The 17929-nt window shown below is 39.8% G+C and overlaps 1 protein-coding gene across 5 annotated transcripts in view; it reads right to left on the reverse strand.

Moving 5' to 3' along the window:
- The window catches only part of USP54 (ubiquitin specific peptidase 54), a 205615-nt gene that overhangs the window by 62520 nt on the left and 125166 nt on the right, over positions 1-17929 (reverse strand). For all 5 annotated transcript variants that reach the window (XM_063435302.1, XM_063435304.1, XM_063435303.1 and 2 more), the window contains exon 2: positions 4024-5464. In XM_063435302.1, coding sequence (XP_063291372.1) covers positions 4024-4173 — 150 coding nt within the window. In that variant the 5' untranslated portion in view covers positions 4174-5464. The remainder of the gene's footprint in view (positions 1-4023; positions 5465-17929) is intronic.

Here is a 17929-nt window from a genome sequence, read left to right on the forward strand (position 1 = left end):
AAGGACCGCATATAAAAAAAAAGTGACACATTTTTTTATTAACACTAGCACACAAAATACCAACAAGCTACTAAGACTATTTAAAAGACTCAGCAGAGGAAAATTTGGCTTCTTACATGGTGTCTACTTGGGACCAGTCCCTATCGAACCAGAAGCTCTCATCTCACAGCCAAGCCCAGCGGTGCAGGGCTTAGCTCAGGAGAGCTGACAAAACTCTTCACAGCAGCGTCCAGCTAGAGGCTGGTGAGAGGAGGGGAGAGGCATCAAGTTTTATTTATTTATTTATTTATTTTTTTTAAATACATGCCATTATGCTAACCCTCATTTTGTAATATATGAAATTTTCAGAGGAGCAACAGATTTATGGATTTTATACTACTTTTTTTGACAGAAGAATTTTCTTTTCCTGCCACTGGTGGTATTCTAAAATATACATTTCTGCAACAGGTGGTATTCTAAAATATAAATTTCTGCAACAGGCAGAATTTTTTTTTTTTTTTTAAAGCCACTTTTAGAACACTTTAATAAATACAATCAAAATAACGACTGAATTTAACGGTCACTTTTTAGAACACCTTGATAAATATCGCCATTAGAACTAGGGAGTAGCCACCTTCAGAGATGTTGTTTACTCCAAGTTTCAAATAAAGGGTTACACCACCGAATGAAAGGCTTTAATAAATCACTGATTTTGGTTAGAGTAAATCATCATATCCTGCTCCCCCCCCCCTTCCTAAAAAGAACAATACTAATGCTAAAACGTACCTCTGTTCCAGCAGCAGGGCCAAGTTTTTCCCTCAGCCTGGTTAAGGGGCGCACTTTGGGGGGGGATGTAAGTACCATGGGAGGGGGATTACCCCCATTGAACTCATGTGGCCAGCATGTTGTGTGTCCTAACACCATATGTCCATTATGCATAGAACTGCAGCGTACACTGCAATCACTGAAATGGTCATGGTGCTTGAAGCGTTCTTTGAAGCCTATAGTCACCCCACAACCTTTATACACCTAATCTATGTCTTCAGAAACCATACACACAACCCAACTATAAGATTCCCTAACCCTGGCATTAGCACAGGCTATGTAGCTGTGGATTGAACAGTCAGTCTGAAGTGGCAATGCAGCTCCATTTCAGAATCTCTTAAATAGTTTACATTTCAGAATGCAACAATTCAATTGTGTAATTTCAAACAGAAAGAGTGAATATATGTAAACTGTATTGCCAATTATATCAATGGCAAGTGCTACATAAATAAATGCTGACCTACAAAATCACCTCATTTTAGCACAGATGAAATGCTACCTGCAGATACAGGAAGATCTCTCCTTGACCATATAGGCTCTACCAATAAGGAACTCCCTGATTCTCAACAGCTAATGGGATAAATAGTGTTTGGTGTAGGGTGAGTAGAACTGCCAAATTACAACAGCTACCAGTTCATATATATCCAGTTTTACAGTTCTGTAAATTGAACTCTGTGCTGACTTGCATCTACAACAATTTTTTCTAAGTATTAAGCAAGGAGAGTGGGCATAAAGTACTCCCTGAACCTTAACCTTTTCAATTATGCAAAAATAGTTATGGTACGCTGAGTGACTCCTAAAGTCTTAGGATGTATAATATATACACAGACAGAGCTAGTTTAAGGAGAATAGTCCTTCGACTGGAGTGGTTGAACTATGGAAGTGTCATCTTGCAGATCCACAGACCACTAAGGGGATTAAAACAACTTTTTAACATGTTCTGAGACCCTTCACTATGTAGAGAACGGGAGAAGACCACTGTTCCTTCATGTCCTAGCAATTCTCACTCTGCCAGTGCCCTGAGTGATTCAGCAATGAGGGACTGGAAGGAAAGTAATCTACACATGGCAAAAGTGCAGACAACTTGCGGTTCTTGAATTATCACAACACTGGACATTAAGACATCACCATGCCATCCCCTCAGTAAAAATAAAGTGGGGGGAGGCTGAAATGCTTAGGGAGGCTGAAGATACAACACATAAAGCCTCCCCCCCCCCCCCCCCCCCCACACACAGAATACACACAGCTCAAACACATTCTACACATTCACATCATACATCACATCATAGTCACATTGTATCCACAACTCCCAACAAAACATAGACCTCATACACACCATTCAGCTTTCAAATTCATAGCAATACTCAAAGTACAAAACCTCCTAATATTCAACAAAGCCCTACATCATACACTCAAACACACAGAAACAGCCTTGCAGCCTCCATACACAGGGCCTTCAACATGCATAGGCTCAGACTGGTGGAGAAACAATGGAATATGCTAATTAAGATGAAGATGCCTGGTGTGGAGGGAAATGAGAGACTAGAAAGGAATAGCAGAGACACTTCTAGCGTGAGATGGATGAAACAAAATGGTGAGAAACTAGAGAGGCAAATTGGATTTTTTTTGAATAGTGCAGCAAAAATGTTTTTGTTTTTTTTAAAAAAGCAATGGAACCAATACTTCTCTACGAGAAGCAGTGAATTGGCAAAGCATGGTGATTGCTTTGTATGTACAAATCCAATGAAGCTGTTCATCCAAATGGTCATAAATCTTTAAAATAGAAACTTCATTGGTGGCAAAGCAACTGCAAAGAGGAGACATTCCCAACATTGTAATAAAGTTAGGCTTAAAAGTTTTTATCCAGAAGTACACTCCAAGCACCATAATCCCTAGTAGTTACGGTTCCAGAAGTGCCCTGGCGCACCTCCTTATTGTAAGTCAAACAATTCTAGAACAGTTTGCCTTCTTACTTGGGGTCCACCGAGCATTGCTCCCCACCTCCACTACTGCTAATGACAAGGCAGCTTCTGTTAGCTCACCTGCAGTGCAAGGCTAGCTCATTGGCTGAGAGCGTCAGCTGATCGCTCTCAGCCAATGCACTGTATGGATTAGCTCACCTGACAGACCTCAGTTAAGAAGTCATACCACCCTAAAATGGTTTGACTACTTATATCGAGTGTTATGGGTGTGGCAACCCAGAGCGCTCCTGGCACCATAATCATTACAGCACACTGTAGGGGTTATGGTACTTGAAGTGTTCCTAGTGTTCCTTTAATCACATGGTAGCAGACAAAAAACAAGGGAGGCCCAGCAATCTACAAAAATATTAAACATTGTTATTTTTAACTTTAGAATGCCCCTAGAAATGTTTTGTAACTAGTCTTTAAAGAAACACTATAGGCACCCAGACAACTTCAGCTAAATCAGACAGCCACTAGAGGCACTTCCTGTTTGTTACGCGACTTTTGGTCGCCTGATGCTGGATGTCCTCACGCTCTGCAATAGGACATCCAGCATTAGTAAAAATCTCCATAGGAAAGCATTGAGGGCCTAATGCGTTCGCAGCTCACGGGTGACGTCGGAGGGTGGAAAAGTGTCGAGCCCCCGAGGGGCCTCAGTGCTGGAAGTACAGTAAGGGGTGCGCAGCAAGGGGGGGGGGGGGGGGGGGGGGGGGAGGGGAGGGGCAGAAGGAAGTATAGTGCTAGGAAGACAACTTTGTATTCCTAGCACTATAGTATCCCTTTAATGTAGACTTATTTACATAACAAAGAGTTTTAATACTAAAAAATTTGAAATGACCATTTAACACACATATCATGTCATCAAAGGTTATTTTATGAATCTCTATCTCTGTAAGCACATCCTTAAAAAAAAGATTGCTCCCTGCTACATATGTGGTATGTATACATATATAAAAGTTAAAACTGATGATTTAACTATGAATTGTTCCAAGAGTAAAATATTTATTGAAAAATACGATGTATATTTAGGTGTGTGTGTATGTGTATATATATATATATATATATATATATATATATATATATATATATATATATATATATATATTTAATTTTCTCTCACAAAATTACTTTTCTGCATTAAATTAGAAAAATAATATTTACAGAGAAAGTTTTTCTTTCTATTTAAAGCAAGAAAAGCAGCTAGTTTCGGGGAAAGGCATGTCAGTAGGTTAGTTACAAATCTCAGCATCCTTACCTGCAGTGCACTGTTTAGGAAGCAGCTATTTTGTCCTGGCTCATTAATCAGGCCTTTACTTGGAGCAATGGATACAGAATTCCGTGGAGTAAACATCTCCTGCACACCTCCTCTACCCGTAGAAAAGTAATTTCTCTTCCAAGACATCATTGAATTCCAAGTAAACAGAACGAGGAGGAAAATGAAACACTCGGAGCTTCAATCAGCTACTGTAGATAAAAATTGTAATATCCTTTGAAGAAATCAAAGAAAATAAAAACACCACCAAATCAGCAGGAACAGATGAATGTAGAAACGTTACTCTGGCCTCAACCCATTGAGGGAGAAAGAACAAGGGTATACAACTGATGCTGATGCAGGTGTACAAAATCCAGAGTGTGTTCTTGTTCTGAGCATGTTACTAGCTCAAAAGATCCTTAAAAAACAACAAGTTCAATACTGTAGGTTATTTAGAGGGTCCACACTGATAATGTGATTCCTAATGTCCAGTATGGTCCAAACGGTAAAACGAAATAAATAACAAAAAGATGTACCTTTATCCTCCCCGCACAGCCAATACACAAAGATCAGGCAAGTAGAAAAAGAAAATCTAGAGGCAACTCCTACCCACACAGAGAATCAACACTTCTCACATGACTGGGTGCCCCCCTGCAGCATGAAGGGGGAATATGAAAGACAACTTTTTCAAGAGCAGGTTGCAGCACGAAACAGCAGGGCTTTAGGATTTTATTTTTGCGTTTGGTGGTTTTAAGCAGTTTTCAATAAAAAGCTTTTAAAATGTTAGAACCTCAGCTCATATATGTGAGCAACTCAGCCTTGATTCTTAAGAACTGGAAATCCTAGGCAGTGAAGGAGAGGTTTATAAGCGAGGAGAGAAAAAAAAAAAAAAAAGAACTGTAAAGTGTTGCGTCACTTAATTACTGTGCTGCATTGTTTTGTGGTTCTGCCAAGTCTGGCAAACTTCACCTCCTACAATAAACTCACAGCCTTTTGAGAGACCAAGATAAAAAAAAAAAATAATAATAATACAGAAACACAACCACTGAATGAAGATTGAAGGAAGACTACAAAACACTTTGTGCTAGCAAGCGCACAATATGAGGAACTAAATAGTAGGATTGATCTTTAATATATTTCTCACTAAACAATACTGTAATACTAAAAATAAATATATTTATATATGTGTGTATATATTCATAGAATTATGGCCCCTGGGCAAATTAAAAATATGCTTATTTCACTGAATTTGATGGTTTGTGCAATGTGATCCAGCTTTGCTCAAACCCCATGATTTCGACAGTTTTTGGCAAGTAGTTTGTTTTCATTGAAAATACTTATATCAGAGAAAGGGCTTGAATCGGATAGCTGAAAGAAACTTGCAGGATGAAATACCAAAAACATGTTCTTTTTTAAGGTATATCCCCTGGATGATGTCAAGGACCTAGTGGAAAGGAAACAAAAAAAATAAGATTAAGGACATAAGGAAGTGACAATACTGCACAAGAATAACAAAGTTGTGTAACTAAGAATTCACCCTATTACATAACAAAACAAGCAATTAAATAATACAACATTTGAATGATGCATTATTCAAGAAAAATACTCCAGATAATGTAAGTATTTCAATTGACCACTGTGCTTGTTGATGTCTGTGAGCATTATATCAAACTAGTTGTAAATAACAGCAAATACATACACTTTGCTACAGTGCACTTGCGACTTAATACTAGTCGCTTCCACTCTACAGATCAATATGGATGGCCTTGTGCCTTTAAAGGGACAGACAGCTCTCTACAATTAATTATTAAAAGCAAATGTTAGAAAAATTGTGTCAGAAAGGTGTAGATATTACAGTTTATTTAGGGAAACATCATGAACAAACTATCACCCATTTGTGAACACAAATGAGCTTGTGTTTGTACTTAGCACAGTTAGGGTGAACCATGCCATGGAGAGTGATCAAAATGTTGCAAGACAGTTCTGCCCCTTGTATTGTTTTTGGAGCAATTTACTCGATTTTACTGGATTTCTTTAATCTGTTGCTTCTTTTGCACCAAAACCGTTATTTTTTAATGTACACAATTTTTCAGCAACGCAAACAGATTAACAGATCTTTCCATCATATATTCCTGCTTCACTTCTTTTTTTTGAACACTCTAAATTTAAGTTTTTCCTGAATTTAAGCAGAGAAAAGCAGATACTTTTAAGATCATTGCTAGGAAAATTTCCTATATTAAAATAAAATAAAAAAATAAATAAATCAGAGACCAAAACTAAAGGACACTTTTCAGACAACTTTGATACACCTCTCACATTGTTCCAGTTTCCCATTTTCCCCTTAATGCTGACAGACAGGTGCAAAGGGCAGAACTTATAAAAATGAGTGACAGGAAGGATAGAATGAGGGGGGACGGGGGGAATAGGCATGAAGATATATACAGTGGTGTGGAATTCTACACATGATTTTGTTTCTCAGACCACACAAGCGACTAGTCTTGAAGTCATAAATATGGAACCAATCTGTTTGGCCACTCGATCATCAAAGAGACAATAAGAAACAGACTACAGTATCAGTTCAAAGTGTGATATTTATGCCAGATTCTTAGATTAGTGACAAATATGTGACAAAGTCGAAACTTTGCCAGCATCAATGCTCAAATAAAATCTGTATTGAATAAACTCTGTGTGAACGAACATTTTTCTTCTATAATATTAAATTAAAGCATCATTCTAAGCAAAATACCTTCTACAGCTTGCCATAGGGGTCTAGTTGCATAATGCCCTAGTGACATTCATTGTTTTACCTACCCCCTGCACTCACCGCCATACACAACCAGGTTGGACAAAACGGATATTGATAATGCAGAAGTGGTAATGCCGCAATGCAGGGCTTGACAAATTTGCCATAGAGAACATGTGCAATATCCTCCCAATGCTTTCCTATGGGAAGGTATTGGCTTAGCGGAGTTCATAAATATTTATGATCTCAACTATGGAGGCAGGACAAGCAGCGCAAAACCGGCACAGCGCTGGAAAAAAAGGTGAGTAAAAACACCTCTCATGTGATCGGAGGGGGGCAGGTACCTAAACAGACACACAATCCCTGACAGACATACACACGCACACACTGACATACACACATGAACACACACACACTCAATGGCAGAGACATACAAATACACTGACAGAGACATACACTCATATACACACACACACACACACACTCTAACACTCACACATTTATATTTTTAATCCTAATCCACTCAGCCTCCCAACCTTTGGGAGAGCTGAGTGGACTTTCCGAAGGTCCAGTGGGGCTGCTCTTGCTGTGTGCGAGGGAGCAGTAATCTAACTGCGGCTCCTCTCTGCTCCCTGTAGTGATGCAGGGGCCGGAATGACGTTATATTCCGGCTCCCAGTATCACTATACAGCACGAGGGAACAGAAAGATCACTGTTCCCTCACGCGCTGCCCCAGCCTGCCATCTTCGTGCAGCCCAGGGCGGGCAGATGGCTGGCCAGCTACAAAGCTCCATGAGCAGGCCATCTTCATGCTCCCAGGGCCACCAGCTACAACGCTCCATGAGCAGTCCGCCAAGGCCAGCCCCATTGTTTTCCCAGCTGGAAAAAGGCTGACAAATCCCAGGCGCCAGGGTGAAATTTCTAGCCGCCATGGCGACCTGGCGCCTGGGATTTGTCGAGCCCTGCTGTAATATCAGCGCAGTCAGGAGAACAGTGGCATCCAAAACAAAAAACGGAGGATAACCCTCTTTATGTTACAGCTGTAGTGGCTATGTTGTTTAGAGAATCCCTATAACATTGCTATCACAACCAAATTATACTCCGCCAAGGAGGTTACCTTGTTTACATATTATACATTTTTGTTCAGGTTGTAATGTGCTTGCCTATTCCACAAAGTGAATGACAGGTCTATTCTTTACTGAAAAAAGTCTCTATGATGATATTTGTAGAGCTTGTGCAGGACGCCAATGTATTTCTAAAGCATTTTATAAAGTTTCTAGCAGACCTTTTAAGCATTGCCACAACAAATATAGCTAACCATTATCTTTTGTAACTGCTGCCTGCCACAAAATATCGAGACCAGTGTTTCCCAAACCAGTCCCCAAGACCCACCAACAGTTCATGTTTTGTCAGTATCTCCATTAGAATAAAACTGAGAAATACATGAATCCTAGATTGTTAATGGGCCATGAGGACTGGTTTGGGCACCACTGATCTAGACACTTTATATTATATATATATATATATATACACACACACACACACACACTGTATAATTATACAGATTTATGATTTTGTAGATCACAAGATTAAAACAAAAGCAACAATTGTTGCAAAAAAAGGCAACAAAATATTTTGTAAGTACCAGTTAACATTTACAACAAATGAAACAGCAGCTAAGTAAATTCAATTTGTCATTACAATATGGAGACATTCACAGGTTTGCAATTAGCTCATACTGAGTATGCATGCAGCCTTCTCCTACCTCTCGCTAAGCAATACTCAAAGTCAACTGCAGTCTACATACCATAGAGTATTACAATGTCCAATCTCTGACACTAAAGAACATATATTTATTAAGATATCCAGATGATTCAATATGGTTAGAAAAAAACTTTCCAAATTATTTATCTATACACATTCCGAGTTTAACAGTGACTTTTGTAGAAATACATTTTTTGAAAAACTAACACTAATGAATCATTTAGAAAGATTATTAAATCGAGGCCATACTGTTTAAGCATCAAGACTCAGAATTGCCCTTCACACACTGTAGGCTAACTCTTTAATGCCTAATGTGTCTGGCAAATACATTTTACATTATGATGAGCCATGTCGAGGTTACCTGATCATCACTAAAAAATGTATTTGCATATTTTTGGGGTGTCATGTTTTCCTGCCATAAAGTCGTGTACAGCTCTTTATTGAATCGTCTATAAAAGGTTCAATAGAAACAGACAGTTGTGCAGAAGAACTCAAACATCTACTGCTAGAAAGGGCTATAAGCAGCTTATATTATTTGGGTCAACACTGCTGCAAAGCATTTCCGTTCCACAAACTTTGATTAACATCAGCTGCACTATAAAAATACAAATAAAAATGCCTCTTGTTGATGCATATTTATAAAAGCTTTGTGGTACATTACATATCATTTAAAGCAGTGATCGCTAACCTTTGCTACACAGATGTTTGCAAAATATATTTTTAAGATGCTCAGAAAGCCTGTTAGCTATCAGTGGGATATGATAAACACATAACTTTTAGCTCACAGAGATTTGCTTAAGATTCTAAGCAAAACATTTTCCCATATTAGTTATTTAGTAAAACACTCTATAATCAGAACTGTTTCACGTAAGTAATAATAATAATAACAAAAACAAAATGTGGGTGTGGTTATACAGACAAATAATTTCGGCTCCAGTCATAGGTGAAATAGTTTTGCGAGACATCATCAAAAAGTCTCACAGAAATCTTATTTGTGAGGTTACATTGTGACAGAACTGTCATTTTATAAGACAAGTAATTTCGTTTTTTTAAACTAAAAAAAAATCAAATGTGGCAACAACACACAATATATAAAAGAGGCCAACATATATTAAATGCTCGTGTCCATTTAATTACACCCCTCAACTCTTAAAGGAATAATCCAATAACAGTCAGATGCTACGGAACCAGGGCCATCTGACTACAAGTGGGCTACTTGAACAAAACCATTCCTAAACACTAAGTGAAAACCTAGACCTGCTTGATGGCTACTAAAACATGTATGTGGGAACTATGGATGAATAAGAAGCCTTCATCAACACTAACACCAAAACAGCCAGTTACACAACTTTGGAACATTGTAAAGAGAAAGCTAATGACACAACTGGAATTAAATGGACTACACAAAACATCATACACGCGTCATCAGGAGGAAGAAATTCCCCTTACTTAATAAGGTTTGCCAACCTGAATACCTTCCTGAAGATGGTATAACAGCAGATATCTGAAAGATGATCACAGAAAAGCTAGCAGTCCTTGAGCACCGTACAAGATTACCAAAGATCACTTGAAAACTGCCACCAGACAGTATGCCAACAGAGGTTAATGAGGCAGTGTCCACAATCCCAACCAACATCACTACAGATACCAACAAGCTCATATATGTCACAGCATTAGTTGTCCTCCAAATACATGGAAACTGGAAACCAAGAGAAAAGCAACATGTAAGAAAGATCAAGGATAAATCCTAACTACTGGGGAAATACGAGGATATTTGGTATTCCCATAGCAGAGGCTCTAGAAACAGTTAAGCAAAGGCTGACAGCACTGGCAACCAAACTGAGCAGATACACCAGAGAAGCAGAGGCTAAGAGAATAAAAACCCTGTTTACCAAAGAACCACCCAAAGTATATGCACCGCTTATCCAATGTGTATGCACAACATACCCACCCAAGACCCGCCCAAAGCAGACAAAACAATACTGGAAGAACATCTAGGAGAAAGAAGCATCACATAACACCAAGGCCCGGTGGTTACTAGACCTGAAAGCAGACTAGTGCAAGCTCCCAGAACAGCAACCAGTCACCATCACAGTGAAAGATAGCCAACAACGAGAAGCCCACATGAAGAGTTGGTTAGCTCCAGGAAATTACATGATATCAAAAAGAGGGAAGGTTATCTTATGAATAGGATGTGGAAATTGTTATTCAAGTAGTATTTATAGACTCCTTCTGTGTCCTAGGTTGGTTTAATGGTCTTCGCACCACATATTTGCAGACATTTGGTTAATAAGGTACCAAACCAGTTAAGGTGCCATACACGTTTGCTATTATACTTATGCCAAGGTTTTGATACTGTGTTAAATATAGTTGAGTCTTTGTTGTCAAGCACCCCTGCCACCATGTTTTAAATACAATTTACACCCATTTTCATGATTGGAACCTGGCATAAATTAAACCAAGCTTTTGTTCTAGGGTCCTACAACACATGGATACATTAAAACCTGAGTCACTGGCATTGTTTGAACGTGGCTAGATGTTTCTCTCTTGCAACACCTGTAAATACTTCAGCTCATACCTTTCCTTCAATGTTATTGATCTAGATTAGAGACTGGTTGCTTAAATCCTAAGCACGACTTCATCTTCTGTGAGGGCTCAAATTCATGTGTCACAGATGGTTGGACCCTGTCCAGTGTACTGCCCTGGTTGCTGATAAGTTGAACAACATCCTAGTACCCGTCTAAAAAGCTTTTATCTATATATTTTGCTAACTGAATTATGATTTATTTTTTTAAATTCCTAAACTAAAGTTTCCCCTTACCGGTCAATCTTCAGCATAGACGCAAGCATAGCTCTATGCAGTGACAGGAGAGATACAGGAGAATTCTTCTACAGGGAGGGCTCCTACGCTTTTTTTATTTTCCTTAGCAAATATAGCACAGAAAATGCTCAAATGGTGCAAACATTTTTTAATAAAATACTTGTGTAAATATTCTGCCCTTTTTTTGCCAAAAGTTACCTAAAATAGGTCATAAACCATATACAGTACAAATCAGTGTGTTTAAAAATAACACTATATCAAGATATCCAAATGAAAACCACTCACAAAACATGTGTGGCTAAAGTGCAACTGCAAACTATATAACTCTGTATAGTCTTGGTGTCCAACCTCGATGCTTCCCCTCTCTCTGTCTCGGGCCAGCATCGGATGTCACGTATGCTTTTTCAAGCATATTGGTCAGTCCTTAAGTGTGCATTCAATTGTTACCTTTGAACAAATGTCTGTGATATAGTAAAATTTAACAGAACATTGCATCTTCTCCAGAGTCTCTTTAACAGAAGATTCCCTTGCAGGATAATGACATTTCTAAGCGTTCTTTCTTCATGAGCAATACTTTCATTGTCGTAATATACTTTTTAAGAACTGCTGGCTAAACAATTATACCATAGTGCAAATGGCTGGTATTATCCAAAGTTCACTGAAAATAGCATACGGTCATAGGCTTCAGTCACTTTAATGATAATCATAATTGCTCTTGCGATTTTTTTTTTTCGTCTACCAAAAAAACAACTGCAATAAGGTTTTTGTTAATTTTATTGTTTTCCTGCCGCCACTGGGTCTTTCCACACATATACTGATACCGGAGAAACTGACGGAAGCCAAGCACAGAGAGATGGACACAGGTTTCTTCAGGAAGGAAGAGATTCTTTATTCGATTCACCGACCGGGGCTCAGAGGGACTTATGTCACCAAAAACAGCAAAGATCTGAGCCCAGAACTGACTGTGTAAATGCATGATATAGACATATAGCTCCTCCTATAGTTAACTCTACCCACATATATTCTTTACACAATCAGCTGAACAAAACCTAACTTCCCTTACTTGTTAGACCACATGGCTCACCCAGAACAATGGAGGAGGGGGGAAGTGTTTTCAGTTTCTGCATTCCTGCATTTGCTCAATACGGTGTTGATTGTATCTTAGCTACGTGAAACTAACTAACTGATACAACATTTACACATATGCCACATGGCAATCTTGTCCTAGTAAATTTATTTTTACTGAGATTCCACCACAATACAGAAGAAAAATATTTTATCATTCAGTTATGTTTAAGGAACACTCCAAGCACCATAAACACTACAATGTGCGGTAGTAGTTTTGGTGCTAGGAATGTCCTGGCACCCTCCCACATTAAGCAGCAAAAATGGTTTGACAACATACCTGGTGTTTGTCAGGCACCAGTCACAGGCTTCAGGAGACCAGGGGGCTCTTTCACAGAGCTTCCATTAACTCCCTCGAACTATGCCCTTCCGTTCACTGGTTAAGAGAGTGGCTATAGCACCTTCTGCCTGGAAGTAGTACTCCCACTACTCTCAGGTAGGACATGGGACATGTATATCCCAAGATTGCTCTGAGAACAAAATTCATTACGCTGCAGAGTATCAATTAAGCCACGCATTATAGAAAACAGATGATGTCAGCCACCGTGCTGTGTTGGATTTAAAAAAAACTTTCTGAAATTACAGGCGGATCATGTAATGCACAGGATTATTGGGATCAGTATCCAGTTAGTGCCTAAATATAACCATATAAAACTCTAAAAATGCCATGGCAACTGAAAAAGCAAGGCTTATATCTACACACACATTCAGCACTCAATACAGAAGTAAACAAATAAGTAATTCATGAACCCATCAAGCAAAACCAATAGAAATTTGATGTTGCAATGATTTTGCTTTTGTAATTGGGGAGGGTCATCTGCAAGACATTTTACAGAGACCGCAGTAAACAGAAGCTGGAAAAAAAGAAATAGCTGACATGAAAACTGAATATTGTCATTTATGGCCAAGCACCTTGTGCGTGAGTCAGATATCTGTTGATTGTGGACATTTTAGAGACTAAATCATGAGTGTCACTACTCATAATGTCTGCTGAGCTGTTGTCACGCCATTCACACCCACCCACTCTCTGATTCAGTAAAGGAAAAGAAAGGAGCAAAGACTTTATTGGCAACAAATGCAACTCTAGCTAGGGAGCTGTTTGAGTGAAGATTTACTAAATGCACAATTTCTGCAAGATGAAGAATGTAAATTCTATTTTAACTGCAGGCACTTCCCTGCATTGGAGGCATTTAGCAGGACTGATAATGCTCAAAGTTGGCAAAGTGTAAAAATCTCAGGTAGTGGAAGAATAAAACTTAATACATTCAAAAAAGTATTCTAATGTATATGTTTTTCATTTGCTTTAATTGCACACTTCTGAAACTAATGTTCCAAGCATTTAAAGGAACACTCAATTATATATTTCATGAAACACTGTAAATATGTTTGTAACAGTTCTATATTGAAAAGCTTTTACAAACAACGTTGTGGCACACTAGTACATGCATTTCTGACTGCAAAGGAATAGTGCAATTATGTCAGTAGAGTGTAGACAGACAGTCCACAGAGACCTAAAGAACCTAATGTTACAATAGGATATTATCATTAACATAATACTCTGTTGTTGAGCCAACAGGCTTCGAGACACCTGCTATTTCCATTTCTTCAACGTGGAATACAAAGAAGTCTTTCTAGAATATTATCAATGTGGAGCTTCTGGAGTGAGGTACATACAACACAGGCCTGTTTGAGAAGCAGTGGGGGAGATTTATCAACATGTTCTGTTGTAAAAAGTGGTGAATTTTTTTTTTTTTTTAAAGGCAGGAGTAATCTGTAGTAGTAGACTGATGGTTCCACTGGTTTACATTATTATTATTTATATAGCGCCATCACATTCCTTTGTGCTGTACATGGCGATTGCCCAACTTTTAGCACTATAGCTCCCTTGTTAGAAAATAATACTTTGACAAATCTCCATTAGCCTGTTGCGCTGTTTTGGTCAGTGCATTAATTTCACTAACATTGGCTATTTAAATGCTATTTAAATGCACCAAGCACCATAACCAACACATTTATTAGTAGCAGTGAATATTTAGGTATATTATGAAAACGTAGAAACTTTATTAGGATGATGGTAGTTGTGAAATCATTGTAATATAATTTGATGTGATGTCCCATTTATTTCTCTTCTCACTTAAATACCATATATGACCTCACAATCCATTTCAGGCACATGCAGATAATGCCTTGCTACACAAGAGAAAAAAAAAAGTTTTATTTCTTCTCTATATGTATGTTGACCATCACGTGCAAAGCCAAGTGATTTAAAGGGAGCCAATAAGACATTGCAGGGTAAAGAAGTGTGGCTTTCATCATTTGCTTATATTTCACACCTCACAAATATATTATTTGTTAAAAATAAGGGATAAGTACACATAACAATAATAATAATAATAATGACAGCAGTTCTCTTTAAAATGGTTAATACGTAGTCCATGATTAAGAACCACACCAAGTGACACCACACACTCTGAATCATGTAGTTGTAATCCTTTTGATTCAAAGCCAATGGACAGATGACAGAGCAGCACTGTCATCAGACAATGGCCACCCACTTAAAAATACCGGTTTTATTACCTGGCTAAGCTTAAAGCATAACTGTCACTGCTGTGATAGTGACAGCTCCTCACTTCCTCGATCTACTACACATACTATTGACGGGTGTGTGTTTTGCAGTCAGGAGTACTGCAGAAGCGAACGGGGAAAAAAAAAAGAAGGGAAAAAAAAAAAGAAAGAAAGAAAAACATAGCAACATCAACTAACCCAATTCTAGAATAAAATCCTCATTCATTGATGCTCTGGGTACACTCATGCATGTTCAGGCCTCTTTGGATATATTTATTAGATATATAATCCCAAGGAAGTCGCCACTTAGTGGACTTTTTAAATTCAAAATTAAAAACTTTTTGGAAAGTTATAGGGCAATAAGTACAAGTAGCACTTTGCTATTTCCAAACCATTTTTTTTGTTTTTCAAAATTAACAAAAGTTACTATGTAACACCGATTTATATTTTTTTTAAAAGAAGACAACCTAAGGCAGTGATGGCGAACCTGTGGCACGCGGGGCCCTTTCTGTTGGCACGCGGCCATAGGTCCACCATTAATGCAGAGTAGGCACCTGCATGCCCGAAACGGCAGGCGCCTACTCTGCTTCCGGGTCGGGAGGCAGGGGGAGGGATCTGTGAATCAGCTTCCCTGTCCTCCCGCGCGATGCTGTGTGGAGCGTTGCCGAGCGTTACCATGGCAGTACCCCTACCCCCCCCACAGTACCCCTACCCCCCCAGCAGTACCCCTACCTCGTCACAGCACCCTTACCCCCGCCCAGCACCCCTACCCCCCACACAGCACCCCTACCCCCACACAGCACCCCTACACAGCACCCCTACCCCCCACACAGCACCCCTACCCCCCACACAGCACCCCTCATACACACACACATACAGCACCCCTCTCACAAACACAGCACCCCCCACAGCACCCCCCTACACACACACACACACACACAACACCCCCCCACACACACACAGCACACCCCCCCCACACACACACACAGCGACCCCCCCCCACACACACAATTGCCGTGTTGGCACTTTAAGGAAAAAAAAGTTGGCATGTATTGCGGTTTGGGCACTCGGGCTCAAAAAGGTTTGCCATCACTGACCTAAGGTATTAAACTTGGGGTATTTTGACTCTTTTCATGCAACCATTTTACCACCAAATTTAAAATAAATAAATAAATAATTTGTGATTTTTTTGACACACACAGCAATTTAAGAATACATGTACTGAGAACTTTAAGGGTTACTGCCAAAGAACACCCCAATATGTGTTCAGCAGCATCTCCAGAGTACAGTGATACCACCCATGTATAGGTGTGTTGGGTTCTCTAGGGGCTAAAAGACCTTATTTGGAGGGTGCGCATTCCAGTTTTCCAACTTGGAATTTTAACACATGGTCATCATGCACTCATGTCATATTTGGGGCATTTTTGAAGCCGGCAATTTAACCCCATCAAACCATATATTTTAGAAAAGTAGACACCCTAGGGTATTCCAAATGGTGGTATTTAAACACTTTCCATGTACTAATTCTACCACTAGTCTTTGTCAAACTTTTGGGTAGTCATTTGTTTGTTATTTTTCCTCTCACATTGTACTTTAGGCATCGATTTTCAATTTCTGTTATGTGTTACTGACAAAGGTTCAGTAACATCTCCAGAGTACAACAGTGCCCCTAACATACAGGTTTTATGGGTTTTTGCAAACTTACAGAGTCAAATGTAGGGCTTTCACCTTTCTCATGTTTGCACATTGAAATTTGCCAGATTGGTCTGCTGGGCCTATGTTGCCTTTGAGACTGTATGGCAGCCCAGGAATGAAAATTAACCCCATCATGGCATACCATTTGTAAAAGTAGACAACCCAGGGTATTCAAAATGGGGGTATTTCCAGTCTTTTGTAGTAGCCACTTAGTCACAAACGCTGGCCAAAGTTAGCGTTTTTATTAGTTTATTGCATTTTTTGTAAACAAAAACTGCACTTTTACTGGTGATATTATCGTTGTGATAAGGTTTACTTTTTAAACACTCATATATTTGTGTTCTGCGAAGTCTTGCGAGTATAACAATACCCCCCATGTAAAGGTTTTATGGTGTTTTGGAAAGTTAAGGGGATAAAGATAGGGCTTGTCAATTATATTCTCTGGACTGTCTGCCTGGATTGTCAGGCAGGTCCCTCAAATTATAATTAATAAAATCAAATACCGTATTTATCGGCGTATAACACGCACCGGCGTATAACACGCACCTCATTTTTAGAAAGAAATTCCAGGAAATTTCCCCCCCTCCCATAGTATTCCCCCCTCATCCCATAGTGTTCCCCCCCTCATCCCATAGTGTCCCCCCCTTTCCATAGTATTCTCCCCCCTCCCATAGTATTCCCCCCTCCCATAGTATTCTTCCCCCCTCCCCTCCCATAGTATTCTTCCCCCCTCCCCTCCCATAGTATTCTTCCCCCCTCCCCTCCCATAGTATTTCCCCCCCCTCCCCTCCCATAGTATTCTTCCCCCCTCCCCTCCCATAGTATTTCCCCCCCCTCCCCTCCCATAGTATACTTTCCTCCCCCTCCCCTCCCATAGTGTACTTCCCCCCCTCCCCTCCCATAGTGTACTTCCCCCCCCTCCCCTCCCATAGTGTACTTTCCTCCCCCTCCCCTCCCATAGTGTACTTTCCTCCCCTCCCCTCCCATAGTGTACTTTCCTCCCCCTCCCCTCCCATAGTGTACTTTCCTCCCCCTCCCCTCCCATAGTGTACTTTCCTCCCCCTCCCCTCCCCTCCCCTCGTGTACTTTCCTCCCCCTCCCCTCCCCTCCCCTCGTGTACTTTCCTCCCCCTCCCCTCCCCTCCCATAGTGTACTTTCCTCCCCCTCCCCTCCCCTCCCATAGTGTACTTTCCTCC

This window comes from Pelobates fuscus, chromosome 10 (genome assembly GCF_036172605.1).
Source record: "Pelobates fuscus isolate aPelFus1 chromosome 10, aPelFus1.pri, whole genome shotgun sequence".
NCBI lineage: Eukaryota > Metazoa > Chordata > Amphibia > Anura > Pelobatidae > Pelobates > Pelobates fuscus.